This window comes from Schistocerca americana, chromosome 1 (assembly GCF_021461395.2).
Source record: "Schistocerca americana isolate TAMUIC-IGC-003095 chromosome 1, iqSchAmer2.1, whole genome shotgun sequence".
Lineage (NCBI taxonomy): Eukaryota > Metazoa > Arthropoda > Insecta > Orthoptera > Acrididae > Schistocerca > Schistocerca americana.
Window position 1 is genome coordinate 566,967,842 of NC_060119.1, and position 19,298 is coordinate 566,987,139.

At 40.3% G+C, this 19,298-nt stretch overlaps 1 protein-coding gene across 1 annotated transcript in view; it reads left to right on the top strand.

Moving 5' to 3' along the window:
* Positions 1 to 19,002, top strand: part of LOC124606522 (amphoterin-induced protein 3-like) — a 149,343-nt gene extending 130,341 nt beyond the window's left edge. The window contains exons 3-4 of the mRNA XM_047138510.1: positions 865 to 1,438; positions 17,307 to 19,002. Of these exons, the coding sequence (XP_046994466.1) occupies positions 865 to 1,438; positions 17,307 to 17,596 (864 nt within the window). The 3' untranslated portion in view covers positions 17,597 to 19,002. The remainder of the gene's footprint in view (positions 1 to 864; positions 1,439 to 17,306) is intronic.
* Positions 19,003 to 19,298: the final 296 nt, after the last annotated feature.

The window sequence follows — 19,298 nt, forward strand, 5'->3', positions numbered from 1 at the left end:
CTCCATAATGAGGTTTCAAGTGTGTTAAAATATTTCGATCAACAGGCATGTGTGAAAGCCTTTCGTCGATTATGAAACTAAAAAAGTCACGGTTACATGGCAATCTGAGTGCAAGAGTTATTTACTGTCCATAAAATGCCTGGGAAAATAAATACTGCTATGTGTGTAAAAAGAGCTACCATATTGACGATCTGAGACCATGTTAGGAGTAAAGAAAGTGTGAGAAAGGCAAACCCCCTTCGTGAAACTTTGCTGCTTTTGGGGCACTACACTCAACTTATGGGTACAAAGGGACACCAGTGACTGCACGCTGTGGACGCAGTACGCTTCGGCGAAGCGTCTAATCTCCGTCATAAAAGTTCTCTGTACTCAGATGAGTATTGGATTTCTTTTGTTTCTCCGGAAAGGGTTCGCTAATGCATGACTTATCGATTTTTTCATTATTAAATGTCAGCGTTGGTATTCGTACAGCGAACAAGTACATTTATAAACAGAAACTGGAGGTATGAGGTGAACGAAGGTTCTGCGTCTGAGGTGTTAGCACAAAAGCTGACAAACAGAGAAGACAAAAACACCAAGTGTCTGTTTTCTAGCTACAGAACGCACTTACAGCTTTAGTAAACAAAGTGTTTTATCGAAAGTCTTAAAACTAAAAAAGTGGACTGTGAACACACACAACTCTGTGGCACCTGACTGAAATGTCACTATTCTAGTTTCTTCTTTTCTTTTACTGGTGTCTTACCCTGTCACCTTACATGGGCCTTAAATATGGTGTTACCTGTTGTGAAGATGTTTTCATGAACACAAGAATGTTTAGAATATTCTGATGTAAAATCATAATGATTTTATTTTCTTTTTTTACAGGTTCTGGATGTGTCTGACAACAAGATAAGAGAGCTCACTACCAACTCTCTGTCAAAATATTCCAGTCTGAGGTTTCTCTACTTAGGAGATAACACGATATACCTTGCGGACGATGGAGTGTTCACTCCTCTAAGTTCCCTAGAGGTTCTCGATCTCTCTTTGAATGTATTCCGTAGAATACCCTTCGATGTTCTGCGGTTGCCCGTGTTAAGAAAACTCGACTTTTCGCAAAACGGGATTATTCTGGACGATCCAGATGTTTACAAAGGTGCTCCAGTCAGCAACAGCCTGAAGGTGCTGTCACTTGCCAAGAACAAGCTGAAAGAATTTCCCCCTCTGTGGATGGTGCCTCAGTTAGAGTACTTAAATGTTTCAGGGAATGAACTGCGAAGTATAAAAATCACAGACATTGCTCCAATGTGTCGCTTGAAAGAAATAGATGCAAGCCACAACTCAAAATTGTTTAAAGGTGGACTCGATAAGTGTGACTGTTACTTGTTCTCCACGTGGATTGAGAGGAGGAACATTAAGTTAATTCCGCAAGTGTCTCTCAACTGCCCTCCAACCGATACAGGTACGTATCTGTTAATGTATGCCGTGTATTTTTCTTGTAAATGAACACTGTTTGGTGCGGGCGCACACAATGTCCACTATTTTGTGTACCTACGAGTGGAGTATTACCTCCGACGAGAAACGTGATTCAGTGATGACAATATCAACTTTCATGGATGATAGAGACTGGTAAATGTATCAGTCTTAGATAAGGGACTTGTACGATAACGACAGAATCGGAAGTCATAAGCAAAAATCACGCTGATACCTCCGATCGGTACTGTTGCTGCTAAGATTGTATCGTAGGCAACTATCAGATGTCGGAAACGGGAGGGCGGGGGGCGGGGGGGGGGGGGGAGGAGAAAATGTCCAGTGAACATGGGCTCTAATATGCATACCTGTGAAGAGTTCAGAGCTCATCATCTTCACTAATATAACATACCGTTAACAAGGTATGCATTTTTGAGCCCATGTTTACTGCACAAAGTTTCCTGGTTTGGCCGATACTATCATCTCGGAACGTTGCCTGCCCTACAATCTTAGCAACTACAGTACCACTGCATGTATGCCACTGTCGGAGATACCAGAACGATTGTCGCTTGTAAATCTAGCCTCCATCAATTCCAGACCAGACTGATACATTTAGCCTTCTCCATCCCTGAAAGTTGGTAACTTCATCTCGGAATCACACTGTGTATCTAGCAGAAGACATTTCCTCACGCATGTAGCAGCTTCTGTTAGCTAGAAAAGTGGTTTCCTGAAACTGTTGCTCTCTTACAGAAATTGACCTAATTATTTTTGTAACTGTGAAGGCATAGATTCACTTTAGGTGGTCCTGAATTCATCTTTGTTGAGTGCTTGTGGAGAGCAATGTAGTAAAACTATAACATTTGTTGTCAACAAACACACAAACTATAGTAAATGCTGGTGTGAAGATGTGGAACGACAGACCTAAAACAAAAATAGGAAGATGAAAAGAATTTAGAAGTCAAATAGTATGAGTTCGGAAAGAGGGAAACCTTTGACGCTATTTAACAACATACCAGCCATTTTGAAAGTCACCGTCTTGGATAAAACTCCTAATTTTCAAATGAATAAGGGGTCATGGCATATCAAGCAGACAGAGAATTATACCAGAAAAGCAATGAATTGTTTTTATTTGATCATAGCTTTATTCAGCCTAGAATTGTCCCCATTATGTACACAATAAGGCGAATGTTGGTGATAACACACAGACTAGAGGCTGCGCTCCAACTGTTGTTTAGCACATTTGTAAGTCTGTTGTTATTCACTTGAGCCATTCCTCATGGACTTGACCAGACCCATTACCGGAATGGGAGCACAAGCGTCAACAATACGCTCTCTAAGGTAGGCGAAGATACTGATCCTCGCCGCAAGCGCAATTGCCTTTGTGTTTCCCAACAGATGCGGATGTTCAAATACATCAGAGTGTCGATACCTACTCAGTTCAAAACAACTGAAGTCGTCTGGCGTTATTACTCCTATGACTACTCCAAAAGTATCTATATTATACTCATATCGATTCTTTCTTAATTTCGTATGCTAATGAAGCAATGCAGTGTATGTATATTTGACCTGATTGCTTATTTTATGTAGTCCAATAAACCAAAGGTATTTTTCATTGCGGCGTGATCTTTTCAGCAAATTTCGATCTCCAACCTTCTCCCCCGAAAGAGAGAATATTTTCTTGACGCTCACCTACTTAGGGAGAAATGACAATAAAATACGAGCTCGTACGGAAATATTAAGGTGTTCGTTTTTCTCGCGCGCTTTTAGAGCGAGACACTATAGAAAAAGAACGAAAGGGGTTAGATGGACATTCTGCCAGGCACTTGAGTGTAAATTGCGTAGTGGTCACGTAGATGTAGATGAAATAATTTTCTTTACCAATGAAAATCCTTAAACAAAAAAGCGACCCCGTCCAGAAAGAGGAATTATTGTAAATATCTAGGAGTCAACTTGTTCTATTCTGAGTCATAGATGCATCATCTTTCTGAAATGACACTGACTTAATCGACAGAGATGTTGTAACGACCATGAGTTAATATTATTGAGTGTATTTGTATAAACATGGGAAATTGTCGTTCATGTCTTCCAATGCACCAAATGGATTTCTCTTTAAATATATTAAGAGGTTTGCCAAGTAAATAGTGCCGCCCGCTAGCTGTTTGACGTTTCCAATAATCGTATTCCTGTGTACAGTAGACGAAGCAGTATCTTCCTCCGATCACGTGGACTACGCCATTGATCATAAACCGTAATTTTGAGTTTTTATATGACTCGCCTCTATGCTGCTGGATTTTGAAAATGCAGGTGTTTAAATTTAGATCAAATAGGGTAGCAGTGGATGCATCGTCATCTCAATCAATTAAATGATACTTTTTCTCCAGCTCTCTCAATAACGCCTTGCAATCTTTGACATTTGTTGATATTGGTGTGATACTGCTAAGTTTTGTTGGCAAAAAATTAATCATTGGTATAATTTTGAATATTGTAACATCCTTACGTCCAGAAGTCTCTTTTGTGACATTCAAAAGGCTTTTGAAAAAGCCGTAAAATGGTGGAGCGTTTCCATCGCTACATGAATAGGCATCTCAGAGGATATCAGAAGAGAATTATTATTACAGCTCTGAATCTTACAGCTCTGAATCTTACAGCTCTGAATCTTACAGCGCTGACTCTTACAGCGCTGACTCTTACAGCGCTGACTCTTACAGCGCTGACTCTTACAGCGCTGACTCTTACAGCGCTGACTCTTACAGCGCTGACTCTTACAGCGCTGACTCTTACAGCGCTGACTCTTACAGCGCTGACTCTTACAGCGCTGACTCTTACAGCGCTGACTCTTACAGCGCTGACTCTTACAGCGCTGACTCTTACAGCGCTGACTCTTACAGCGCTGACTCTTACAGCGCTGACTCTTACAGCGCTGACTCTTACAGCGCTGACTCTTACAGCGCTGACTCTTACAGCGCTGACTCTTACAGCGCTGACTCTTACAGCGCTGACTCTTACAGCGCTGACTCTTACAGCGCTGACTCTTACAGCGCTGACTCTTACAGCGCTGACTCTTACAGCGCTGACTCTTACAGCGCTGACTCTTACAGCGCTGACTCTTACAGCGCTGACTCTTACAGCGCTGACTCTTACAGCGCTGACTCTTACAGCGCTGACTCTTACAGCGCTGACTCTTACAGCGCTGACTCTTACAGCGCTGACTCTTACAGCGCTGACTCTTACAGCGCTGACTCTTACAGCGCTGACTCTTACAGCGCTGACTCTTACAGCGCTGACTCTTACAGCGCTGACTCTTACAGCGCTGACTCTTACAGCGCTGACTCTTACAGCGCTGACTCTTACAGTTTCGAACATGGCTGTCTTTCAGCAACCATATGCAAGTTCAGTGGAGAAATAACACAGCCATCGGGTTGCAAATGATTGTTTAAAACAGTGCCCTAGGTTTCGATATCTCTAAGGATGTCTTCATCAGAATGAAAATTTAAAAGCCCTATAAAACTTAGAAATTTTTAGTAGTTTTCACGACAAAGTGAGCTTCACTTGTGTGTTAGAAAATGATTGTCAGCTGCATTACTTGGACCTTAGTATTGCCATAGATTGCTTCGGTAGTTTTCGAAAAGCCACTAATACAGATCAGATTGTGCCCGTTAGTTCAGTGCATCCTCATTCCTACAAAAAGCATTTTTCCCTTCAACCATTCATCGTGCAGTTTCTGTGCCGTCATCACCAGGTAAGCTTAATGAAGAGATGAATTTAATAAAAGCTATTGCAATTAATAACGGTTATGACCCTTCGTATGTTGAAAACATCTTCAACGTTAAAACTTACTTCAAGGTGAATATTATAGGTGTCAGTGCTGTTTTTGACAGTACCGCGTATAAGTTATTAGATTCCATTTTGAAGCCCTATTTCTTTATAGAATTCGTCGTCTTCTAGTTGGAAAAAACATGGAGGCAAAGTTGCCTTTTGTATAAACACTAATCCGCAGAAAAATCTTGTTCACAATCTCAAGTCCACAGTTGCTCTTATACACAGTTCAGGAGTTTATGTATTCACTTCTGGTACGTGTACTGTTTGCTATATCGGACAAACTGGAAGATCTTTCAGTGTCAGATATAAGGAACATTTATCGGGAATAAGAGGCACTAATGTACATAAATTTACTTTTGCTGGTCGTCTTTTAATTTCCGCTCACAAACTCAAAAGTGTCGAAGGGATTACCATTTTGCGTAGGGAATAAAAAAGATCACAGGTTCGACGTGCTCGGAGAGCAGGAGATTTTTAAGCATATTTCTAAGAGTGATGGCTTCATCAATGAACAGTTAAAACTACGCAACATAAGTTTTTTTTCGATGGCTTTAATCACTACTTGCTGACTTTTTATTCTTTTATTATTTACTGTGTTTCCTTACCTCTAGTTCCAAAACATCCTTTTCTTCAAATCTCATGTAGCTGTGTACTCCTAATGTTTCCTTCAGTTAGAGGTTTTTGGACAGTGCAGCTGTTTGTGTAAATATTCTACAATACTCTATACTTGGGTACGTAATGGACATTTCAGTAAAACCTGATAGATAGCTAGTAGTCGCACTTCATTTCCCCGACTACTTTCTATTTTCTAAAATACATTAAACTCTCATCCTTTAGATTTTGTTTTGATGATAAACTGTTCTTTAATTCGATTATTTCTGTTATAATGTCTCAATTGGGTCGCTCAGTCTTACGTTGTTCCTTGCAAGATGTACGTACAAAAGGCTGGAATGTTTTTAATTTTTGATTTGAGCATGACTGCTCTAAAAGTTGACTATTGCCTTCTCACTATGTAACTTTACGTAAGTAACCTTCATATGTTATGACATTGTTCATCTTGGTTCATGTTTCTGTGAAACCGGTTTTCTGTATTATTTAATAGGGCTTTTGAATTTTCGTTCTCATGAAGACATCCTTAGAGGTGCGGAAACGTCACTGTCTTAAACAATTATTTGCAACCGGTTGGCTGTGTTATTTCTCCGTTAGTTCAAGATAAATTCACTGAAGGAAAACATAAAGGCGTCAGCAGTGTTAGGTACCACCTGTTAGTGTCATGTGAACATTTGTGCCGGACTGGGACTCAAACCCGGATTTCACGCTTACCCTGACTGTTCGCCTCAACCACTTCGGCTATCTGTGCACGCATACTGGCCCAACCGAATCTTCCACCTGTCAGACTGTCTACAGCCCGTTACAGTGATGACTGTAGGGGACTGCAGTGCAGAATGTACACAGTGTGACGTGTGGAAATTCGGATCGGTTCGGGAGGCGTGCATGGATAGCCAAGCTGTTTGAGGCAATCATTCGCTATAAGCGGGAAATCCGTGTTGCAGTTCCAGCCGGCATAGATTTTTGCATGTCACTATTAGGTGATATAATTGTGGCCAAATACAGCTGATGCCAAGATATTCGCATTCAGCGAATTTGTTTCAAATTAATATCACACGGCACAACTGTCATTAATGTCCTTTTTCATCCAGACATGAAAGTTAAAATTACTATTAGGCTCATACTTACATTTTACTTGCTTAATCAAACTCAGAGGCACTGCTGATTTTGTATTTGTATTTTCATGAGTACTGGTGGGTTCACTAAATTGGACGTAATGCCGAAAACTTCAGCTTTAAAACACTGTTTGCACTTTGCCGTGTTATTCATTTTAGCAAAGTATGTCCGTACTTTAGATTTCGGCGGCGCCACCATACAGGGAAAGCGAACACATCAACGAACAATATGGCCGATGGAAAGGTTAGCAGGCCCGGGGCAGCAAGATAAACACGGAGGGCTGAAAGTACCATAGACACAAGAAGGCACTCACTACCTAGATGCATGCGTAAAACCGATTCGGGACAAGTACTTTCCTTTAGATACTCAGTAAGTATCAAAAAAATGATTTCGTTATGGAAGTATTCGGCATTGAAACAAAAGTACTGAATATTTAGTTGCATTGACTCGTATCGCAATGTCGCTACCCACGGAGAGAGAGGCGATGGTGTTAAACCAGGACTTCGTCGTGGCTACTGCACCAGATCTCTGCTATCTATTAATGTACGGCCAAAATTCTCATTACTGACTTAAAGCTTGCCAAAGTTTCCGCGAGACGTGGCAAGTACTGTGCTCTTGGCGCCAGAATAGTATTTGGCGTTACTTCATCCGTAACAGTTTTCGATCATCCAGGTTTGTTTGCTTGTAACAGAGCCCGTTTCAGGGAATTTCGCAAGAAATTTCACCACCTCTCAGCGTAGCTAATAGGTGGTATACCTGAGTGGCGTTACTTGAAACCCACTGTGAGAAGACAGCTTCCTCCTCCTCCTCCTCCTCCTCCTCCTCCTCCTGCTCCTCCTCCTGATACGAGGATAATCTAAATGTGTTCGGCATGTGTTAACACCGTCAGCTTTCACGTCACCTGTAAGCAAGAAATGTCAGTCATGACTCGCGACCGCTCCCTGGATGGGGACGTACGCTGTCCCCTAATCGAATCCGTGCGGCGGATTAATGATGAGAGGTCGGATTGCTGGCCAGCCTAGATGTGGTTTTTATGTAGTTTCCCACATTCCACTAGGTGAATACCGGGCTGGTCTCAAAGTTCCGCCTTGGAAAACACACTACGCAAACATTTAGTACACTTTCTCACACTTGCACACAGAATTTGCACCATAGACAGACAGATCGAGTACGCTGCTTCTGTCCTGGGAAGAGGTAAATAGGAAACTGATGACCTTAGCTGTTTTGTCTCCTGAATCACCTAGTCAGCATCAGCATCATAACTCAAGACTGAACAAAGCTACGCCCAAATGAAAGGCACTAGTGATTTTCTCATATTGTTCTCTGTTTGAAAATTCACATGACACTCTTTGTATTTGAAAATTAAAAGTTACACCCAAGATAGTGGCTTCCAAATGCTCATTACATTGATAGCATAGCGTCAGATATTTTCTCCTCTACCAGCTCATACCATTTGACTTCAGATTTTCGTTTGTACACTCTATTATGGACTACAATCAAGTTGTACTATCAGTCTATAAAAGGAAAATTTTAAACTCACCTAGCCTGCCGCTGAGGAAAGTAACCTAGATATTAATATGAAGTGTGCTGTATTATGACACTGAGACTTACACACTAGGAATGTATGAAAGGAGGCAGGCTGAGGGGGTTCGAAACTTGGTGTTTCAAACAGAGCCAGGTACAGCTGCGCTCCTCTGGCAAACTGACAAAAAAAAGTAACAAGCCAGTGGATGACGATGAAAGAAGAAACACCTGCATGGAACCCATTCTGAGACCTAACAGCCGCCTCCACTCCAAATGGAGAGATTTGTTAATGTCCAAATAATGCAGCATTTCAGTTGTGGAAAATTCGTCGAATTGGGTTAGGATGACAACTATCGTTTCTTTTGGACAGGCACTGGAAATCAACCCAAGTACTCCAAACTTCAAAAAACACATCAGTTCAGTCAGACTATTGCAAAATAAAGTATTTTAATCTATGTTGCACATTTTCTGAAACTTGCACAAAGTGACAAAGTCCTTTAACTGATTTCACATGTCACGCTTGAGTCCAGATTGCAGTTATTTTATATGGTCATCACACAGGCATTGTGTTAAAGATTATCATACAATAAATGAAAACAAAGCAGCGTAACTGTACTCACAGAGTTAAATCTTAACACTTTGCATAGATTAACATATCTTATTATTGCATTACTGAATAGCTGTATTTATAAGGGAACATTCCCAGGTGTAATTAAACGATTTTGATGAAACTTAGCTCGTATGTGGAGGACTCATAATAATGCAATACTTAGTTTTTAGTTTCTGCTCAGTTTCACTTTTAAGCAATAAAACATACTATGAAAGGTAATTTGGCATTTCATGCAGAGAAGGAATATCTTCAAAACCATGATATAAAAAAAATGCTTCATACAATAGTTAAAATATTATTAATGTTCTTGAAAACTGTGTAATCAATTTTGTAATAAGCTGAAGTAGTACAAACTACCCTACCACACTTAATTATGAAAAATGGAAACTTTTGTTACAACTAAAATTAAAGAAGCTTTCATGCACATCTATCTGCTTGTACTAAAGCTGTTTCCTGAAATACAATCTTTGGAAAATAAGCTGTACAGAATGTGCTACCAGAGTATTTTCAAAACCTATAATTAAAATATATAAAAGTTAATTACTTTTCTCGTTATTATTTACTCACTTATTTTTGTTTCCTGTTTGAAATTGTTACATTATAAATTCGTCTTTTTTATCATTTCACATGTGTACTTAATTTAAAATAATAATTTGCTCATTATGAATGTACAAAATCATTACAATAACGACAATCTGCAAAAAAATACTTAAATAATAATGTTCTTATACACAATGCACATGAAATGAACAAAATGTCGTCATATAACACTGTGTGACACTGTGTAACATTGTGTAATTCAATATTTTAAAAAATTCATAAGATTTGCAAATTGTGGGCGATCATCTAAATATCCTGATTTCTATCAGGCACATTTCAATACATTGAACAGCCTTGGGGAACAAAACGTCCTTTTGAGCTATCAGTCTTCAGACTGGTTTGATGCAGCCCATCACGAATTCTTCTCCTGTGCCAAAGCTCGTCATCTCAGTGTAGCACCTGAAACCTACGGCCTCAATTATTTGCTGGATGCATTCCAATCTCTGCCTTCCTTTACAGTTTTTGCCCTCTACAGCTCCCTGTAGTACAATAGAAACCACCCCCTCGTTTCTTGGCAGATGTACTATCGTTCTGCCCCTTCTCCTTGTCAGTGTTTTCCGCATATTACATTCCTCTCAGATTCCTATCAGAACCTCGTCATTCCTTAACTTATCATTCCACCAAATTCTCAACATTCGTCTGTAGCACCACATCTCAAACGGTTCGATTCTCTTCTGTTCCGGTTTTCCAAAAGTCCATGCTTCGCTACCATACAATGCTGTGCTCCAAACGTACATTCTCAAATTTCTTCCTCAGATTAAGACCTGTGTTTGATACTAGTAGATTTATCTTGGTCAGGAATGACCTTTTTGCCTGTACTAGTCTTCTTTTGATGTCTCCTTGCTCAGTCTGTCATTGGTTATTTTGTTACCCGGGTAGTAAAATTTCTTAACTTCATCTACTTCCCAACCATCAATCCTGATGTTAAGTTTCTCTCAGTTCTAATTTCTCTCATTACTTTCGTCTTTCTTCGATTTTCTCTCAGTCCATACTCAGTACTGTTCATTCCATTCAGCAGATCATGTAATTCTTCTTCACTTTCACAGGATAGTAATGTTGTCAGCAAATTGTATCATTGATATTCTCTCCCCTTGAATTTTAATTCCACTCCCGAACCTTTCTTTTATTTCTGTCGTTGCTTCTTCGCTGTACAGATTGAACAATAGAGGTGAAAGACTACATCCTTGTCTTACACCATTTTTAATATGAGCACTTCGTTCTTGGTCGTCCACTCTTATTTCCTCTCGACTCTCGTACGTATTGTGTTTTACAGTCTCTCCCTATTGCTTACCCCTATTTTTCTCAGAATTTCGAACATCTTGCACCATTTTACATTGCTGCAAGCTTTTTCCAGGTCGACAAATCCTATGAATGTATCTTGATGTTTCTTTAGTCTCGCTTCCATTGTCAACTGCAACGTCACAATTGCCTCTCTGGTTTCTTTACCATAACCAAACTGATCATCTAATACATCCTAATTTTCTTGATTCTGCACTAATAACTGTAGCTTGATTATGTCGTTTCTCAGGTGCAATTTTGCATTGTAACCATTAAGAAGTAGTAATTTGAAATTTTTCTTCACACACCATACACTCAATGGCTCTACCTGCTCTGTCAAGTCTCTTGTGATCACCAGATGAAACAGTTTCTTGTCCTCAGGTATGATGGTCAAAACGGTTCTTTCGCACAGACCACACCAAGAATCTAACAATAATACATACACTCCTGGAAATGGAAAAAAGAACACATTGACACCGGTGTGTTAGACCCACCATACTTGCTCCGGACACTGCGAGAGGGCTGTACAAGCAATGATCACACGCACGGCACAGCGGACACATCAGGAACCGCGGTGTTGGCCGTCGAATGGCGCTAGCTGCGCAGAATTTGTGCACCGCCGCCGTCAGTGTCAGCCAGTTTGCCGTGGCATACGGAGCTCCATCGCAGTCTTTAACACTGGTAGCATGCCGCGACAGCGTGGACGTGAACCGTACGTGCAGTTGACGGACTTTGAGCGAGGGCGTATAGTGGGCATGCGGGAAGCCGGGTGGACGTACCACCGAATTGCTCAACACGTGGGGCGTGAGGTCTCCACAGTACATCGATGTTGTCGCCAGTGGTCGGCGGAAGGTGCACGTGCCCGTCGACCTGGGACCGGACCGCAGCGACGCACGGATGCACGCCAAGACCGTAGGATCCTACGCAGGGCCGTAGGGGACCGCACCGCCACTTCCCAGCAAATTAGGGACACTGTTGCTCCTGGGGTATCGGCGAGGACCATTCGCAACCGTCTCCATGAAGCTGGGCTACGGTCCCGCACACCGTTAGGCCGTCTTCCGCTCACGCCCCAACATCGTGCAGCCCGCCTCCAGTGGTGTCGCGACAGGCGTGAATGGAGGGACGAATGGAGACGTGTCGTCTTAAGCGATGAGAGTCGCTTCTGCCTTGGTGCCAATGATGGTCGTATGCGTGTTTGGCGCCGTGCAGGTGAGCGCCACAATCAGGACTGCATACGACCGAGGCACACAGGGCCAACACCCGACATCATGGTGTGGGGAGCGATCTCCTACACTGGCCGTACACCACTGGTGATCGTCGAGGGGACACTGAATAGTGCACGGTACATCCAAACCGTCATCGAACCCATCGTTCTACCATTCCTAGACCGGCAAGGGAACTTGCTGTTCCAACAGGACAATGCACGTCCGCATGTATCCCGTGCCACCCAACGTGCTCTAGAAGGTGTAAGTCAACTACCCTGGCCAGCAAGATCTCCGGATCTGTCCCCCATTGAGCATGTTTGGGACTGGATGAAGCGTCGTCTCACGCGGTCTGCACGTCCAGCACGAACGCTGGTCCAACTGAGGCGCCAGGTGGAAATGGCATGGCAAGCCGTTCCACAGGACTACATCCAGCATCTCTACGATCGTCTCCATGGGAGAATAGCAGCCTGCATTGCTGCGAAAGGTGGATATACACTGTACTAGTGCCGACATTGTGCATGCTCTGTTGCCTGTGTCTATGTGCCTGTGGTTCTGTCAGTGTGATCATGTGATGTATCTGACCCCAGGAATGTGTCAATAAAGTTTCCCCTTCCTGGGACAATGAATTCACGGTGTTCTTATTTCAATTTCCAGGAGTGTATTTTCCCCTGCACCAGGAAAGTAAACGTCCAGCGAATATTAGTCTTCAGAAAGAGATTATTGAAATCTTGCTCCAAACTTTCTATTAGTCTCTTTCAAAACTATGGAAAAGGGAGTCAATGAGAAAACAGCTTTGGGTGTCATACCTGAGGACAAGCAACTTGCTCATCCTGTGATCTCAACAGGGTGCGTACAGCTGTTAAATGTATATGGCTCTCGATGTTGGAAGGACTTTGTTAGAAGATTTTCAGATCTAGTTCTGCTGAATGACTGATGTCAGACCCCAGTCTAGGAACAATATAATCAAGCTTCAATTGAAACGTACCTATATTGATTGATTGTTACGATAAGCATGACATGAACTGTTGACCTCAGATGTCAAGATGTCACTTGTGTAGACTTAAGTAAATTTTGTAACAGTATTACACTGAAATTCCCAAGAAACTGGTATAGGCAAGCGTATTCAAATACAGAGATACGTTAACAAGCAAAATAAGCGCTGCGGTTGGCAACGCATATAAAAGACAACAAATGTCTAGTGCAGTTGTTAGATCAGTTACTGCTGCTACAGTGGCAGGTTGTAAGATTTAAGTGAGTTTGAAATGGTGTTATAGTCGGCGCACGAGTGATGGGACACCGCATCTCCGAGGTAGCGATGGAGTGGGAATTTTACCTGCGACCATTTCACGAGTGTGCCGTGAATTTCAGGAATCCGGTAAAACATCAAATCTTCGACGTCGCTGAGGCCGGAAAAAGATCCTGCAAGAACGGGACCAACAACGACTGAAGAGAATCGTTCAGTGTGACAGAAATGCGTCTTTTTCGCAAATTGCTGCAGATTGCAGTGCTGGGCCATCGAGTGTCAGCGTGCAAACCATTAAACGAAACATCACCGACATGATCTTTCTGAGCCAAAGGCCCACTCGTGTACCCTTGATGACTGCACACCACATAGCTTTGGCCTTGCCTGGGAGCATCAATACCGACATTAGACTACTGATGGCGGGAAACGTGTTGGCTGGCTGGACGAGTCTCATTTCAAATTGTATCGAGCGGATGGACGTGTATGGGTATGGAGACAATGTCATGATCCATGGACCTGCATGTCAGCAAGGGACTGTTCAAGCTGGTGGAGGCTCTGCAGTGGTGTGGGGCGTGTCCAGGTGGACTGATATGGACCCATGATAAGTCTAGGTGCGACTCTGACAGGTGACACGTATGTATGCATCCTGTGTGATCACCTACACCCATTCATGTCCATTGTGCACTCCGACGGACTTGGGCAATTCCAGCAGGACAATGAGACACTCACACATCGAGAACTGTTACAGAGTGGCTTCAGGAACACTCTTCTGAGTTTTGACACTTCCGCTGGCCACCAAGCTCCCCAGACATGAATATTATGTAGCATATCTGGGATGCCTTGCAATGTGCTGTCAGAAGAGGTCTCCACTCCCTTGTACTCTTAAGGATTTATGGACAGCTCTGCAGGATTCATAAAGTCACTTCCCTCCAGCACTACTTCACCCATTAGTCGAGTCAATGTCATGCCATGTTACGGCACGCGAGTGTGCTCGTGGAGGCCCTACACAATATTAGACAAGTGTACCAGTTTCTTTCTCTCTTCAGTGAATTTCATTTATCTGGTAATTTTAGAACTCGGTTTATTGTACTGATTCATTTTCAGAGATTAATTTCGTTTCGAACTTACCAAGCATACAAATATCTTTGTGTTGGTTGGACTGACACAAAACATAAGCAATTTTAAGACGCAAAGGAATTACAGACATTTACTGCAAATGGGTATTGATTGAAATCAATGGAGAAGGCAGAAAATTTATGCCAGACTGGGATTCGAACCCAGGTGTCTAGCTCACTAGGTAGATCCTTTAACTATTAAGCCATCTGGACACAATGGTCATCACATATGCACACCTCCCATCAGACCCTAATTTTTAACTTACCTACACACACTTACGTAGTGCCCCACGCCCATTATCTGCATTACTCATGGCATTTCGATGATTCCCATAAGAGTTCAAGCTTGGTATGCTTCTGGATGCATGTGTGAAACTAGCTTATTGTTATAATTTTTAATAAACTCATGTGAATGTTAGGAACATTTTTCAGCACTAAAAGCTAAAAGCCGTGTAAAACTTTGTTGCAATGTGAGAGGAATAAATTAATGCATAAGTGGATGTGGCCAGTCAATTTACACCAACGAGGTTTTGATTGTAGTCCATAAAATTTCTATTTCTAATAGCGAACGGTACAAGCAGTGATGGTTAGAAATATATATGAACAGTGGTGAATCAACCATGAAGGCCTCAGTTTACTGAGAGACTTTTGTGATCCAATGTTGTTACAGTTTTCAGCAAAAGGGAATATCATGTCATCCTGAATTTCTTAAAATTTCTCTTGGCACTACCAAATCATCAGCTACACTGTCAATAACTCTGAAAGTTCTAGCAAATTTTGTTGGAGTAGATACTCAGAGAATTCTTTTATAGGTTCTGCAGCATTGGAGATGTCCAAGAAATGAAGAGGAGTAATTGTTATTTAATTGATACTCATTGTAATATTTCAGTCACTAATACATAATCGCTTCTCTTCACCAAGGAACACCAGTGTACTGAAATATGACTGATATAAATAAAGATATTTAGAGGATTGTGACCGCAATTTGAAATCCTGCTGAATTTTGTTGTAATTGTGTCGTTGGTGTATGATGCACAAAAAATTTTTCATTTTATGTGCATGATGTAAAAAAAGTTATGTTTGAAGTATGCCTTTACAGATTAATATTATTGTAATGATTTTGTGTGGTGGTGATAGTTACTATTTTCAATTAATAAAGTATATGTACAACAATAAACTAAAAACAAAAAAGCCATGGATGTAAAATAACTGTTACCAAATATCAAACAAAAATCAGAAAAAATAATTTGGAATAATAATGAACATCTAGATATCTTAATTGGGCATGCTGGAAATACTCTGACACGACATTGTGTACAGCTTATTTTCTAGAAATGTTTCTTCATAAAACAGCTTTATTATGCATATATGGATGTGCCATGAAATCTTCTTCATTATTTATGAAAAGTTGTTTATTTTTCAAAATATATTTTTGATAGTGAAGGGTTTTGTAAAATTTCAAAGTATTATTAAAGTTCATTGTACACTTTTTAAGAATCCTAACTGCATTTCCACTTTCACATGGAACACATTTTTAAATATGGTGGTTTCAAAGATACTCATTTGAAACTTACTATGCAAATTACCTTCGCAGTGTGTTGTACCCCTTAAAAGTGAATTGGACAAAACAAAAAATATGTGTTGCATTATTTTGATTCTTTTATATACGCACCAAGTTTCATCAAAATCACACTTCAGAATGTTCCCTTGGTTAGTTGCAATAAATTTAAATCCTTCAGTACAGGCATCAAATCAGTTTAGTGACATTTGGTAACAGTCTTTCATTTGTTAATTTTGTCCTTCCTATAGTCTAGGTTTACCACAGGTTTTTTTTCCTAGTAGATTCTTTCCAGTGGCCCTAGATTTCACAGTTTGTTACTGATTATGGGGTGCCAAAAGTACACTTCATTATTTCATCAGTTACAGACTCTGCTGTTAATATATTGAATATCTAGGTTAACCATTGTAGATTAATTGGCAAATGCACACTAGATTGCTATTTACCAGTTTCCAAATTTGCAGTTAAAGAAAGTTACTCTTGTGTAGAATGTTGTATAATAAGTTTAATTTTTTTAACTGTAATATTTCAAACTCTAAGCCTCCCCTAAAACATTGGTGTAAGAAGTGCAGTCTTTGACAGACAATCTACCTTGTGCCCAATTAATTATGAAGGCAGCTACAATAAAAGTACAAATGACTCTTGAGAGTCCCTCCAACAACTTCACTACTAGTCCCGCTGTATTTCAGTATTTAGTCAGTGACAGCCAAAAGCAATAAATTTAAAAACATAATTTATACATAAATTGTGTAATTCAACCAACACTATCTAAAACATGCTGTAACAAGAAGATAGTTGGTAAAAATACTAAAGTGGTTGAAACTCGTGCCCTTTATCATATGATATATCTCTGAACCACAGGTAATTGATTGTTGAGTCAATTATATTTTTATAGTATGGAAATTTTTCTGACTTGGAAACAAAATACACACACTCATGTAATTTTTTAGTTTGTTGTTGATATTGAGGGTTTGCTGCTATTGTCTGCGGTCTCACTTATTTTATATTTTAGTAAGAAATTGCAGTAAAAAAATACTGCGATTAATTTTTAAATTTTATTTCTCCTGACTATAATGTATTCATATGTTTGAGATAAAATTGTTTGGATTTAGTGTAGCTGTAAAGATACAGTGCATGTTTATGGTAACAGAGCCAGTAATAGAAAGATTTTGCTTTACATTTACAGAACTCTGTGAGAATTCAACATCACTGAGAGAAGCATTAGATCTCCATTCGAGATGTAATAGCAAAGTAGAGACATTTCAGCGTCAAGCTGCAATAAAGAAGACATGGATGTGGGCAGGGATAGCAGCTGCTATCTTTGTGATCATCGTGCTCACTGGGGCACTGTTTATGCACTGCAGGAATTCCTCAAGGAGAAAAGTGTCTGCAAACAATAACAACCAGATGGCGTGTAATGATGTGAAGAAAATGCCTCCAGACCCTTCATCTTCGCAGCTTCTACAAGACTTGTAGTTCTTAATGGAGCAGAGAGTGACTCGAGCTTCCTACACATTCTCTCATCTCTTTGTACATACAACTGTTCTGCAATACGACTGTGATGTTTCTGTGATGTAAGTGGTTAGTATTAGTTTCGCTTCGTGAAAGTGAATGCACTGAAAATATGATAGTGCAAAGACATTCAAAGACAATATATACAATCACTTTAGTGTTCAGTGTGGCTGTGACTAGAGCAAGAAACTATAGCTCACAAACTTACCATGTCCAGCATTTATGTGCCTAAGAAGTGTTCCTTGAAGTTTATGAAAGTTATGACAACTCGAGGAGATAACAGACCAAGCAAATCTATTTGAAATTTTGCTACAGATCAAAGGCAGTTAAATAGCATTCATCATCTAATTGAGTGAGAAGCAGTCAAATTTTGGCAAAACTATGAACTTCAAAATGAAAGAATGAAGTAAGAGTATATTCAATAATACAACCGTCTGCTGGAATTGGCTGTGTTCTTTTCAGCAGATATTATTTTCAAGATATGCTGTAGTGGTTATCTAACCCATACTGCTTTGGAACGTGAATGAGGCTTATTTCTGATGTGTTTAGGTGAAAATAAGAGGACCCCCAAGGTTTCTCATTGCCCTCAACAATATTTTTCTCCTCTAAAATCAGTATAGAGCTAAAAGTTAAAGAGAAAAGTGATATTAAAACCTGCGAGCACCTTCATTTAGCAATATTTATTATAGAACAGTTATTTTGATTATAAACTGTTCAAATTCCTGTGTCGCATTGTTTCAATCTTTGTTAGAGTTACTGGTACAGACGTTAACTGTTAACAGAATCTGCATGGAAGTCATTTGAGTATAAATATTATTGATGTTTTAAATTTGATTAAGACAGTATAAAAATCTCCAGTAACAGAATGTTACTTTTAATGACATCCATTAAATTGCAGAGGCAGTTATATAAATGATTAAATTTGTTATGTAGTGACGAGTGTGTCATTTTATCAGATATGCTGAATGGTGACTTGTACTATATCAGACGAAGTTTGGAAAGTTGGACAGTTTCTATAGGTTCTTCTTGAATGCACTGTAAATATGCTCATTCAGTGAACTGCTTGTTAATTATTAGAATGCAGTAAAATCATTTCTCACAGTGCAGCACAATGACAGCAACAATGCTGAGTAGGTGTTCTTATCTTACAATCTGTGTAACATAAATCACTGCTGATCAATATATTCGAACTAATTCAGAGAATGTTAGACATTTAAGCCAGTTCGTAGGTTATTTTCTTGTTAGTATGAGCTTTTGTATGTTGTAACTTGACTGAAAATGAGGTTTTGCCAACATTTCGGTTTCATGTAGTGTGTTCAATATTTGCTAGTGATCACCACCTTGCATGCCGCCCCCCCTCCCCCCCCCCTCCCCCCCCTCCCCCCCCCCCCCCCCCCGGCCTTCCCACCACATATACAAACACATTTACGAATTTTAAATCCTACAAGTTTTCCAGTTTAATGTAGGTGCTTGTAAACACATCTCTTCCTTTTGTTCTTTTGCCCATTTTCTTCATAATGTGGAACGTTAATGGCCCAAGTGAGATTTACTCATTAGTCATTTGGCAAAATAGTGCATGTGTAACATTAAGCTAAACCCTTATTTTCCTTCCTATCTTTAATTTTCTAGATACTTTCAACATACAGTTAGACAATAAAGTCACTTG